At 34.6% G+C, this 14,344-nt stretch overlaps 1 protein-coding gene across 2 annotated transcripts in view; it reads left to right on the forward strand.

Moving 5' to 3' along the window:
• The first annotated feature begins 2,047 nt into the window (after positions 1–2,047).
• The window catches only part of SGCG (sarcoglycan gamma), a 47,650-nt gene continuing 35,353 nt past the window's right edge, over positions 2,048–14,344 (forward strand). The window contains exon 1 of one of the 2 annotated variants that reach the window (XM_010173878.1): positions 2,048–2,253. In XM_010173878.1, coding sequence (XP_010172180.1) covers positions 2,059–2,253 — 195 coding nt within the window. In that variant the 5' untranslated portion in view covers positions 2,048–2,058. The remainder of the gene's footprint in view (positions 2,254–14,344) is intronic. The other variant, XM_029086462.1, reaches the window with a different exon arrangement.

The following is a 14,344-nucleotide window of genomic DNA, read 5'->3' on the forward strand; positions in this document are numbered from 1 at the left end:
TGGCGTCACCGGATAACAGTTACTGCTTCCTATCCCATAAGTTACAGCGTTCAGGAGAAATCTGTGTGGAGGTAAGGGTAAAGGTTTTTCTAAGCATTTTATTGAGCCCATTGTATGTATAAATGTCCCAATTTGTCTTACTTGGCAGAGCATGGCAAAGTAGGTTTAAGATAAAGGGCAACGTCTATGTGAGTGATACGGTTTGTTGTACAATGATTAGTGGGAAAACAGCAAAAAAATAGTAGCAACTCATATAGAAACAGTATCCTGTACTCAGTACTAGGCACTTGAGTAATACATGGAACTGAAAAATATAATCTGATAGTTTTAAACAAATGTAGATCATGTGGTGAATATTAAGTACCACCTGGTAAATCTATAATGTTTTGCAGTAACATTAACCCAAGTTATTTAAGAATCTATTATTCTCCACTAATAAGTCATGGTACTATCTTCAGTATTTTCAGCAGATGAAAAGATTGTATACACAGTATTATGAGCAACTGAGACTGATAGCAACAAATTAATTAGCATATTGTCCCATAATGGCTGTAGGATGGTTACATTATTAACTGCTGATGATCAAATGTCATTTTAAAATATAAATAAACAAAAAATTAAAAGATTTTTGAGTGGAAGTGCAGAAATAAGATTAATACTGCATATATGCAAAGAGATAATGCATGGACTTCTGTTCAGCTGAAACTTACGTTGCATTCTCTGTCTTGTAGTTTTGATAGGAAGGTACAGGAACAAAAAATTAGGTATTTCTAAAGCTGAGGGTTAGAACTGAGAGCCACAAGCTTGTTACAGACACAGGATGGCTCTGCAGGAGACATGAGGAGAGCTTCTTTAATGACTTAGAGTAATTCAGCAGCTGGGCAAGGATGTAATTTAATCACATTTTTAAAGTTGTGTGAGCAGAGCACAGTCATCCCATTCCCAAGAATAAATTCAGAATTGAGAGGAGACCTTGTGTGAAACCTGTCTGAAGGCATTCTCATTTGGGAACATTGTGTTGTAGGAAAGATAACCAGTTTTTGGCTCCAAGATGTCTGTGGATATACCTGACTCATGGGAAGTGCTTGAACTTACAGTACCTATTTTCTTTTGACATCCATGCTTGGGTTTGGGTGGGGTTTTTTTGTTTTATATCAGTGGAAATGAGGTGGATGTTGCCCAATGTTTTTCTAGATAAGCAGCTTCAACTGCTGAGATTTTATTGTCTTAGCTGAAATTAGAAGCTTTAATGATTCGTTTGAATTGTTGCTGATCTCTGTGCTGTAAAGGTGAAAGTTAGTGAATATCCTCATGTTTTAAGGAAGGGCAATCTGGTAATATTTCTTTAAATTCAAAGAATGCTTCTTTAAGAACTATAGTATAAAGTGAAGGAAACTGTTTAAACCCACTAAGTAATGTTTTTATTGCTAATATATCTTTAAATATTAATATCTGATAAATTGAGAAAGTATTATTTCCTTTACATTATTAAGAATCATTTCATTTTTTCATATACAGATTCTGAAGCTTAACACATTTTGACATTCCAGTGATACACAGTTAAGTTTTGCAACACAAAGAATGCATTTTATTTCTGAATTGAAGAAGAATATGTAGAAGTGTTTTTAAACTTGTGCTTACAAGGTACCATTACCACATGTAACTATTTTTACAGTAAAATAATATTGTTCTGTAAGTTATGGATTATTATATGATCCTATGAAATCTTTTGTGATGGGAGAATTAGAATATTATGAAAAATGAGAGGAAATTGTTGCCATTCTATATGGGATAAAATAAATTTAAGCCTCCTGAAAATGGCAATTAATGGACTTCATTTGTTAAAACATCACATTGTGTGTACCAAAAAGTAAGATGTAAGTGTAATTTGAATGGGACATGATGAAAATGCCTTCCAGGTAAAACTCCTTCAGAGTTTCTTGTTTCCAGTTACTTGCTATTACAATTATATCTTCATATTTTCCTTGGGGTTTTGTATAAATATTTTTAATTTAACTCAAACAACTAAACAGTCCCTTTTTTCTCTTTACATAGCAGATGGTACGTGAACAATACACTACAACAACACCAGGCACTAGCCTAGAGAGGCCAAAGAATGAATATATCTACAAAATTGGAATTTATGGCTGGAGAAAGCGTTGCCTCTACCTGTTTGTTCTCCTCCTGCTTATCATCTTAGTTGTGAATTTTTCTTTGACAATTTGGATTCTTAAAGTGATGTGGTTTTCCCCAGTAAGTGTCTTCTTTAATTTTTAATTCTTTCTGTATTCTCTTCCCTGCTTCACCACTTCACTTATCTTGTATGTGCATCAGCTTCTCTGTATGTAATAGATGGTACTTTTTTCTTCCTTCTCAACTGTAATTTGTACTTTGATTGAAAGTATATAAGAAATATCTATCTTTGAACATATTTCATGATCCGTAATTTCTATATTGGTAATAATCTTTAAAATACTGATGTTGTTGATACCTTTTATTGAGGTGAATTCTAACTCTTCTAAGAGAATGTGTTTTACTATTGTCTCATAGTCTCTGTTTAGTTTATGTTTTATAAATATGGTTACTGTACCTTTATCTCATATGGAATTCCTTAGTGTTAAAATTTTGCTAACAGTTGATGGTTTTTCTTAGCTTCCTTCTCCTGTTTATCAGCATCTAAAATTTAACAGTTTATTTGTTTATTTAACAGTTAATTACTGCTCAGAGGCAATTATTATTACTTGGTGCTTGAGGGTAAGCAGCTATATTATTCAGGAATAAATTTAATAACTTTTCACTGTCATATTTTAATATTTATAATGTAATTTTGCATGTAGTAGATTAAAGGGTAACTTTCAGAAGTCTGCAAGATATAGCTTTAGTCAGAATGCAATAAAATGCATCAGTGAATATTGAAGCTAAGCTAATTTGATCCTAACATGAAGTCATGATACGCAGATTGTTTGAATAGACTTGTTACAAGAAAAACAATAATAGTTAATTGCTACAGCTCTGCCCCTGCTCCTGCAGCATGTGTTATGTTAAAGTTCCCATTATCTATTGTTATTATACCTCTTGTCACTAAATGAAGACCATCTTCATAGAAGCATTTCTATACTCTACTTTCTCTTACTATAAAGACGGTAGGTTAATTTTAAGTGCTACTTACTAATATAGTTACTAGTGCTTGAATTCCTATCAGATTTCTTCCCCCACATAAGTTATTTTCAGCACTGTACTGTCATGTGGATTACAATGCAGAACATCTTAGATCACATAAATTTTTTCTGTTATGCAGTTCACATGGAAGATGTGCACTTAGTGACTGCACATCATGAATCACAGAAAACATGAATAACTTAAAATAGTTATCTGTGTGGCTCAGGTTTATATTTTTATGGAGTTTTAAAAATTATTTTCTGATGGTATGGTTTCTGTACATGAAACTGGGTATTTCTTGTCTATTATCAGTCAGGACTACAAAAATATAATCGGAAACTCCACTTCTAGGAACACCTATCTCCTACTAGTTTTCTATGAGGAAGACATCAAACACCTGGATCTGCTCAGGCCCGCTGTCCTTCTACCTTGGCAACAAGAGCGATGGAATAACAGCTCATACGGTGCAGGCTTACATTCTTTCACAGGGTGGACTCTGAATGCCATGGTTATAAAGGTTTTCCTAATTCTCTGTTAAAGAATCTGTATTCCTGCCTTCATGCATTTGGGATAATTCTAGGGAAATATCTATATTTCAGCTAAATATCATCTGTAAGAACATTTGTGCAAAGTACAGGTGTATGTCACAATCCTCAGCAAAACTATGTGTGAGGTCATTAAGAATGGAGAACTTTTTTTGCTGGGTATTGTTTTAATAGAGTATATCTGTCAAGACAAGAAGTAACTCTGAAGAAACCAGAAGTATAATCCAGAGAAATGCTGCTAGCCTCTAAAGAAAGCCTCAGAGAAGAGTACAGGGGTTAACTGCATGTTCAAAGTCTGGAAGTGTAATTGAAGCATCATGGTCCTTTCCTGTGTCTAAGGAAATACTGTTTGTAAAGAATGAGGGTAATAGTCATAGAAATAACCAACACTATCATCAAACCCTTTTCCTGGTGGAATTAAGCATTTATGCCTCCAAGATTTTTGTTTGAAAAAGAGAGGTAACAATATGTTCTCAGAAATAGATTTTTATGGTTCTTGAATTCCAAGCTTGACAAGTATTTGCTTTTTTAGGAAATTAGTTGATTCATATATATATCCTACTTATCAATTAAATATTCCCATTATTAGGAAGTGTGTAAAAGTAATTATGAAATATTATCCTGTGCAGCCATAAGTTATTTGGCAAATATTAATCTGTCAGCTGTGATTACACTTTTCGCAGAATCACAGAATGTTAGAGGTTGGAAGGGACCTCAAAAGATCATGTAGTCCAACCCCCCTGCCAGAGTAGGATCACCAACAGTAGGTGTATATAAATATTTTATATTTATTAATTATATGTTCTAGGTATATTGTGTAGAGATTCTACTACATATTATGTTTAATATTACTAACAGATATTGTATTTTTAGTTAATACTTGAAAAGTATTCAGTCCTAGTTTTTAAAAAATACATTAAATATTATTCCTGTTAACAATATTTGAATATTAATAGTTAATAAAATATTAACAACTGTTTCTCTGTAAAATAATACAAGAAACAAGTTGTATTCTTATTAAGGTTGATAAACATATTTAGAAAGAACATGATAAACATTTAAAAAGATATTTTTATAGTACAGTTCTGAAGAGAGTTTATGCTCAAAGAAAACTTTAAACATGATATGGTTGTAGTATGTAGTTTTATTAGGAAAACAGTTTTGCAGTATAGTGCATAGGGGTGTTGATACTTTAGTAATTGATTGACATAGTTCTGTAGCACATCCCTTCCATGAGCCCACTCAAAATTGACAAAATTGTTATTTGGACCTCAAAGTTTATTTTATGGGATAAAAATTGTTTTCTTTTTCTGTTTCCTTCAATCTTTCATTAAATAATAACTTGCAGTATACAAAAATCACATGCTGTGTCTATTCATAGATCCAGTTTAAAATAATAATGAAACTATGAACAGAGCTTCTCTGGTATAGAATTAATCCATGCACACATCTGCTGTCTCAACTCAAGAAAACAGACAGTGTGATAAATACTAGCAAACAAACTAAGCTGATAAAGGAAAATGTGAACCAGACGTAGACATGCTGCAAGATGAGTAGATTTTAATCTTGTAGAAATTTTGAAGGATTATGAAAGACAGAGACTTTTCTAAATTCCATTGTTTGGGACTAAACTGAACAGAAATTCATTTAATTTCATTTCTTAAAATATAAATTAAAAGGGAACAACCTGAACAGAGGATATATTCCTTTTCTCATACTGCTCCAATTACATAATGTATCAGCATCCCCAAGTTGTGCAGATTGATTCACAGGTATCAGATATGTCTCTCTTTTTTTTTTCCTTTTTCTCTCCTCAAGTTCAAGGAGATAGTCTCAAGTTTTTTTGGAGGAGTGAGAGAAGAAAGCTGTGGATTCATTATATTCAGCTGTTTTAGAGAAGACAGGATCAAATAATTATGTCTTGAGCTTAGTATGTAAGGTGAAATAGAGTAATTTAAAAAATAGAATTATTTTTGCATAAAAATTAGAAAGTTTTTAAAAAATAGAGGTTGGATTTTTTTCCCTGGGCATAACATGCCAAAATTTTGCATGAAATAGAAATTCCAGGTTTTGTTTTTAACATATTGAGGCTTTCTGAGAACTAAAGGGGACTGCTAGTCCTTATTGTTCGGAAACTAAGAAACTTATTTAGGGCTGCAACAGGGCGAGGATGTCAGAAGTCCTGTGCACTATTCTGAAGGGCCTGATAGATCTGAAAGAGGGGAACTTTAATGTCCCTGACATCTGCTGAAAGGACAAACGTGGCAGGATGGAAGCAGTGAAGTTTTCTAGAGAGTGTCAGGATTAATTTGTAGATGGGACAACTAAGGGTGGCACACAGCTGGATCTGCTACTCATGGGATCCCATGGGAGGCAGATCTGAAGGGTAAATTCATCCTTCTAGACACTATCAGGTCCTAAATATTTAACTAGAAAAATACTGAATATATTCAGTGCAAGAATATTCCTTACTCTCATTGTTCTTTTCCAAATCCTTAATTTGGTATAGCCTGTAGAATTGGGCATCTCTCAGTCTTTTTAATTGAAATAGTCTTAATTTATATGGAATAATTGATTTTTTTATTAGGCTGGAAATTTTTTATTAGCTGTCAGATGATTATGGCACTCACCTTGGAGATGGAATCTTATGTTGTAGCTCCTGCTCCAATTAATATTTAATGAATTTGTATGAGGTAGAACAAACTAGAAAATGAGAGAGTAAAAGATTCCCAACATCCAACATACTATAATCTGTTGATAAGCAGACGGATCTCTGGCAGAAGGTACAAGATCGAATTTTCCCAAGGAAAGGAGGAATTTTAATCTGGGAGTGCAACCAACACAATTGAGTCCTTTAACCACTTGTTCTTAGGTAGACGGACATCAGTAGCTCGTCACATGGCTACTCTTTATCCTTGTAGACTTTATTTGTAAGACAGTCACTTATGAAATTTTGATTGTGTTAGTGTCCAATGGTGATCAGAGAATTTAACTGCAAGAATATTAGTGTGCTTAGATCTGTTAGACAAGTGAGGAGGACTTTTGAGGATATATATTTTGGAAATTTATTCTTAAATTATTTAAGTATCTCCCATACCGATTGCCCAACATATAAATTCCATATTGACATGACTGTGGAATGCTGCATGACTGGCAAACAATTTGGAAAAGTTGGACAGTGTTCAGCTAATCTGTATAAAAACGTTTTATACAACACCGAGTTTCTGAAAGCTTTATAGAGATTAGCTGCTCAGTAGGAGACATTAACAACAGTTATTTGGCTTCTCAGTTTGTTACATAACTGACGCGATTTCACAACTCCAATCTTTTGCTTGCATTGCTGCAGACTAGTGATTTCTGCGGGTTTTGTTGGGGTTTTTTGCATTTTTACTTTTCCATTATCTTTATATTCCTTGGAGAAAACTTAAATTAATGAGACTGATTTCAGATTTTCTTCTGATTATAACAGGCTTTAGCTGTCCTATCCTGCTGTCACACAGCAAATTACTTCTCACATCCTCAGAACTTCACCCGTAATCCATGTGTCTACGCTATAATCAGTGAAGGCTTGGACCAAAACTTTTAGATCACTATTGAATTTCATAGATCGTCATAGTAGTACTCTAAAATTCATGAGTGAAAAATGCACCTGATCAAATGATTACCATTTCTGATGTAATAGGAAATCTGATTCGGAAACCCCACAATAATTCAGTTATGATGTCACTCAGGTTATGCTATATTATCAGAAAGCAAGGATCTAAGTGAAGATTATTCCTTACTTTTTTTAGCCTCTGATGGAGAAGCCCATATTTGCATGGATTTTCATGGATACCATGGCTATCATGGTCTCCTGGAATAAGAAAGGTCAAAGCAATTGTCCTGTTTCATGTTGTTAAGGACAGACAGTCATTAAACAGGAGTGTTTGCCAGGATAAGTAGTTGCCTTTCTCTAGTCTGGAGTTTGGCATGAAGGTTTTCCTCTGAAAAAAATATTTAGCACATTAACTGTGAGTAAGAGGCAGACAGATCTTTATAGGTTTAGATGCAGTGTCAGTCAAACATGATTCAAATCTGTGCTCAATTCCATGTTTTCCTGCCTTCCATGTTATACCTTTCTTGGGCTTGAGTCACTGACAAGAGGAAAGTCAAGCCCTAATACTAAGCCTTAGAACAACTTGTGGATCACCTTATCATGACAGGAATGAACTTGGTATATGGAGGACCAAGCACCATGTGTCCAGTCCATCAATGCATATTCTAAGCATGGTTCTTCATAAGGACAAATGTTTAGCCTGCTCTTGTGCCTGCACTTCAGCTGGGCATGCAGACATACACAATGAGAGAACTGGGAAGGTCTCTGCACATTTGAACTAGAGTATGGTCTTTACTTCCAATTTGTCTTTTATGCACAGGTATTTCCGGCACGGGAATAAATAAAACAATTGCTACAGTTGAACAAACAAATATAAGGTTTTCCAAATAGTATTCCTTCTTTTGGCTTACTGGTAATTAGTGAGTGCTCTACCCTTATACTTGTTCTCAGAAACTTTTATCACACACACACCACTCTGCTAATCTTTGGTTCTCATGGGCAGTTAATGACTTTAGACAAAGTATTAAAAATGATTTTTTAGTTATTTTCCAAAGTTTTCTATAAGGCAGTGCCAATTCATTTATATCTAACTGTGTAAGAAAATCTTGAAAAGCTAACTATATATAATTTTACAACCAATAACTGTATATCTTCATTAGTTCGCTGATAATTATACTAGTCTAGATCTAGAAACATTATATATATTTTATAATCAAATACTTATGTAAACAGCTATGTAAGCACTTTAAAAATTCAGGCATCAAAGATCAAGGGGATTACTTGAAGAAATATGAAAAATACGAAACTAGGAATGTGATTAATTAGGAAAGCAAAATTTGAACTGAAAATCAAGTCACAATTTCTGGCAATGAGACTTACTAGACTGTGTAATAGCATGCCTTATTAAATTGGAGATGCCCAGTCAGTTGGAACATTTAAAACCGGACTAGACAGCAATAAAAATGTATGATAAAGAACACTTATTGACAGCAAGAGTTCTTCACTGCAAAGGCATACACTAATGAACTTGTACAGCCTTTCCATGCATTTTATCATAAAGAAGCTCTGTGGAATTAGTTGCCTTTTTGAGAATGTTACATTTTTAAATACTCGAAATAAAATATTTCTTTAATTATTAAAAAATTCTGATCCTAAATTTTACTGAAATATTTTCATGTCAGAACACCAATATTCTATAGTTTCTACTCTGAATAATGGTGAACAGCTGTATTTTACTATTTTTGTATTAAGTTAAATATAATTTGCCTCCAACCAGGCCACAGTCATTCCCATTGTCTCTATCAGACAGTGAATATTTAAATATTTTATGCAAAGAGTAATAGCTGAAAAGAAAGATATTGAGATACTTACTGCAGAAAATCTGTTATCAAAGACAGTAAGACTTCTCGGTAGTGTGAGATATACTTACATATAAGATGTATTTTTTAAAGCGTTTGGTAAATTTGAATTATATGATTAATCAAATCATGTATGTAAAAGACAGTGGAAGAACACTTGTTTAAATAAAAAAATAGTTTACTGTTGTTGGAATAATTTATATTGATAAAGAGTTTTTTAAAATCTGAGTACAGTGAGATTATACTGTACAGGCAAGTTTAAGAACTGTGGACAGGTGAGTTCACAAGGGCTTGACTGCAGCTCCTGATTCTGCTTTGCTAGTTTTAAGCTGTATGGAGAAACTTAAATAAAGCTGCTCTTGGCAGGGAGTCTGACAAAAGAAGGCTAGATTTTCTGATCTCATGATCTGATGTACCACCTTTTTTTCTGAGCCCAGACACAATCAGTAACGTTCAACTGCACATTTTCCTGTTTCTTTGACATGTATTTTTGGTTCCAGGAGCAAGCAAAGCTGTTCTAATATAGCAAATAGGAATGATGAATGATAGAGCTGGTGAAATTTACAATTTGAGTAGCTCAGCTGTGACCTGAAAAAGGTCTCTGTCCATGATTTTAAAATGTTTTCCAGATAAAAGCCTTGTCCATGCTGTCATGTCTGCTCAGACAAAACAATTAAAGAATTCATGTTTCTCCATACTTAAATTGCCTAATATATAGCAGTACTGAGTAGTTACTAAACTTTTCCAAGTATATGTTTATGTATACATAAAGTTGTGGGGAAATCTAGTTGAGTGAAGCATAATAATAATTAAATAATACAGAACGAAAATGTAATTGAATTAAAACCTCCTCATTACTTGTGTTGGGAAATACATGAGTTGCCCTAAAACTTTCTCCTTACTTTTTATGTTGAAAAATTTTTTGTATGAGAGAAAAACCATTTTCTTATGTTTTTCAAAATTTTCTTGTTTCATGTTTAACCAAATAAAAAGTTTGAAAAATGTATGATCAGGCCGTAGCTATGGAGTAAGGCATGGATGGGAAATCGTAAAAAATTCTAAATGTAAACCAACAGAATTTGCAAAAAGTTGCCACCCTTTCCAACATTATATTTAATTTCTTTGTCATTGCTGTTATTTTAAAGTATATTGTATAATTAATTTATACAAATACATGTTAAGCTACCATTTTATTAATGCACAGCACATATTTATGCCATTATTTTAAAGATTATATTATTGTCAGTGCTAGGGTAGAGCTTTATGTGATGCACTATACGGAAAATTGAAAAGATTTGTTTTCCATTTTGCTCAGTAAGAGTTACAAAGATGCACTTAACAATAATGTCATTAGAGAAGCATCATAGTAGGTGATTATATTTTATGTGTACAGTCGCTGTGGTGACTATAAATTTTTGTACCATGAATAAAAAAGTGGTCATTATGGCATTTAGCAAAGGTAACCAAAACTCTGCTCTTAAACTTTATTTAATCGGTAATACTAAGATGAAGGGAAGGCTAGGTAATTCAAAATGAGGTTGGGTTGTTATTGGAGATGATCTGGTTTTAATTGCAGTATACTGCTATGGTTGCTATTTAATATGATGATAGCATTTTAAAATAAATTTGCATGATAGCTGCAAGACAAAAGATAAGATAAAATATTTAATTCATTCCTTTCCCACAGAGCTGGAGACATCTTCAACAGTGCTTTGTGAGGGATGCAACATCTCTTTGTCCTTTTTTCATCTCACATTTTTGTCATCTTGACTATTTAGACAGCAAATTCTGTCAGGGTGGAGATGCTTGTCACTGTGTGCTTACACAAGGCGTAGAGCACTGAGACCATAAGATGAAATGTCCCCTGGTACAAATGATAGGATTTACAATTTGAATCAATACATAGTCTGTGTAATCATATACACCATGCAAATATCCCTGATCCTCAGAGGAATTAAAGAAATAAACATCATGCACTGTTGTTCTGAAGAAAATCCTTTTGACAACATTTACAAATCAAAGAAAAAGATTTAATTCAATTTCTTTGGCTAAGTTGCATAATTACAAATGTTAATATAATAAAATTAATTAGCCAACTTATAAAAACTCAGTTCCTGAATAAATATATGTAGTAATGGGAGTAGCAGTGTATTTTTCCAGCGTTGAGTAAATCAGTCACAGAAGTTGTAATGCCAGATGTAATGGCATTTTTATTAGCCGATTATTATCCAGCTTTGAAACGTCTGTGCAGTACAGAACCAGAGGCAGTTTTTTTCCTTGCCGAACAAGGAGATGAAGCTGGAGCTGTAGCTATTTTGAGTAGGCATTTTTTCTGTCTTGAGTAATACCTGATGTAGTAAATACCTTTCTTAAGAAAGCCTGTTATTCTGTATATCAGGACAAAGACGTCCTGAAAGTATCTTGAAAGTATGCATCTTAAATATTAACCCTGGTTTATGAAAGAAACCTTATCAAAACTAAGATGATATGGTACTTGGGGACATGCTTTAGTGGTGAACTTGGCAATGCTAGGTTTACGGTTGGACTAGATGATCGCAACGGTCGGTCTTTTCTAACCAAACTATTATGTGATTCTATGATTCTAAGCAAATGTCAATGGTATGATGAATTTGCATCTTTTGTAGCTATTTTCTTGTAAAACTGTTCAAAGTAGCCCTCTACTTGTCTAGATCATGGAATATTATCTACCCACTTGCCAGCCATACTTGCAAATGGTATTTTAGCCTGTATCCAGCCCTAAGCCAGATGAGACTAACTTCTATACCAGGAGTGCTTGCTGTTGCTAAGTGCTCTGATTTGACCAGTGTCTTTAACAAAAAAGACTCCATTGTCATCTAGAGAAGAGGAGTCGGATAACCTTCTCTGTCTGAGCCCAGGAAATAGAGTCCTTGCAACAGAAAATGAGATGAGGCATCAGTAATGTTATTATACCAAGCACGTACTTAGCTCCAAAATAGATATTGTAAGTCAAACAGAGAGTTTCATCAGATTCATTACCAATCCTGTTTTGCTGATTGCTCTTTAACAGTTTCTGCCCACAGCCCTATTATCTCAATGAAACAGTATGCTCTTGTTTGCAAAGCAAGTTCTCTAAATAGTAATTGCTGCGAGAAGTACTGCAGTACTGCAGTGAAAACTGGATCTATACAGACATTAATTGAACTAGCTTTGGGGCACAACAAATGATGTCTTGGTCTGAACTTACCAAGGTCTTCCCCTGGGCTGGCCTAAAAGTAGGATGTAAGTATCCTATAAGAAAAGGTGTTATCTGAATGGAAGTACTGCATCCTCTCTACTCTGAAGCTAATGTCATTATCAGTTCCAATCAGCAACTACAGCATGTGTGGACTTTTAATATTTGAATATTCAGAGAGCAGATATTACAAATCAAAATGCTGTTAACTCCCGAGACAGGAGTTACTTGATTTGAATTGAGTGCATCATAAAGCTAATGTTTGAATCAACTTAAGAGATGGTATTGTTGAAATTGTATATTTCCTCTCCCCAGAAGAGGAGAATGCACATTTTCCTGTGCAGCTGATACATAGACCAGAAGTTTAATTTCTATTGTCTAGAGGAGTCTGAGGACTGCAATTGAGTCTAATGCTGAGAAGGTGCAGAAACAGTGCTGATTGATATGATATATTGATATGAGATATGATATGATATGATATGATATGATATGATATGATATGATATGATATGATATGATATGATATGATATGAAGAGTGGTTGACTCAACATAGTGAGCCCCCATGTGTATCAGTTTCTATGTTGGTAGGAAAATGCAAGTTACAGTTACTGATTGAATTTAGGTGACTAGAAATACTCATCATAAACTGAATGAATGTTCCTCATGCCTCATCCTCCTTGCTAAGGGCCTCTACATTATTTTATTGGCTTGGGGAGATAAATCCCAAATGTATCATCTGATGCTCTTTTGACTCTGTAAGCTATAGACAGCATGAGGCTCAGCTATCTGAGAGCAAGTCACTGTGAGTGCAAGAGCTGTAGAGCTGCATCGGTTTGTTTCCACTCCTGGTAGTCTCACAGCAATGTGTATCCTCCGTGTGACTTTCTTGGACATGAGCTAGAGCAGCAAGTCCCACTATAACAACAAGTGAAAGAGGGAAGTTTCTTGCATCCTGTTTTAACAAGACGCTTTCGCGTTTTAACAAGCCTTTTTCGCTAGCCATACCAATGCTGTCAAACTTGCTTTATCCAGTCATTTCTCCATTTTCCTCAACACAGATATTTATGGCCAGAAGAAGGTGGCCATACCACCAGAGCCATCAGTATGGCTTTTGGAACATTTTGGTCCTGGTTAAGGACTCAGTCTTTCTGCAGTCATCTGAAAGAAATTTAAGGGCCTTTCCACAGCTTGTGGACATACTGCACTTCTCCACTAGCTTTGTGAAGAATTGAACTGCTTCCCCTTATTTCAGAGGAAAAATATTTTACATTTGTTTTGTCTAGAATCTAAGAGAATGATAACCCATCCAAGGTGGTCTTCCCATCCAGATGCTCCATAGCACAGTGAGTCTTAATCAGGATTCTAGTAGTGGTGGCTACTCATTTCAGGTGGTTTGGAGTATCCCTGTGTAGGTAATTCACTGAATAGCTGCCAAATATCCTTTAGACCATGATTTCTGAATGGAAGAGCCTTTTGTTGAGCTTTTATGGGGCTTGAACCCACTCAGAGCTTGAATTTTTTGTAGAAGGCCTTGTCTCTGTTTCTACAAGCACTTACCTCCTCAAGAGCATTTTCAAATTATTTTTGTCTTGTTACTCCAGTTAGAATATGCCTAGCAGTTTTGAAATTAGAACTGGTCACACCTTTGTGAACACTAATGCTGAATTGCATCTTTGGTGCACAAGGATTTGGCAGCTGTCAGGAGTTCCTATGCCAGTCAACTCCTTGCAGCAAAAGCAATATCTGCTTCGTTTCTATAGATACCATATTTCATCCATCTCTTCTATACAGCTCAGTCCCGGCCTTGCTGAGGGCTTTGGGTAATCAGAAAACATGAGTCTCGGGGTTACATGCACAATAACATGTTACAACTCAGGGCCAGCACACTCAAGCAGTGACAGTCTCCAGCGTCAGGATAACAAGAATCCAGACTTGCAATAGATCTGCTATGATTAATGAAGCACTTTTTCT

The sequence above is a fragment of the Antrostomus carolinensis genome, unplaced genomic scaffold, assembly GCF_000700745.2.
Source record: "Antrostomus carolinensis isolate BGI_N321 unplaced genomic scaffold, ASM70074v2 scaffold4158, whole genome shotgun sequence".
In the NCBI taxonomy this organism is placed as follows: Eukaryota; Metazoa; Chordata; class Aves; order Caprimulgiformes; family Caprimulgidae; genus Antrostomus; species Antrostomus carolinensis.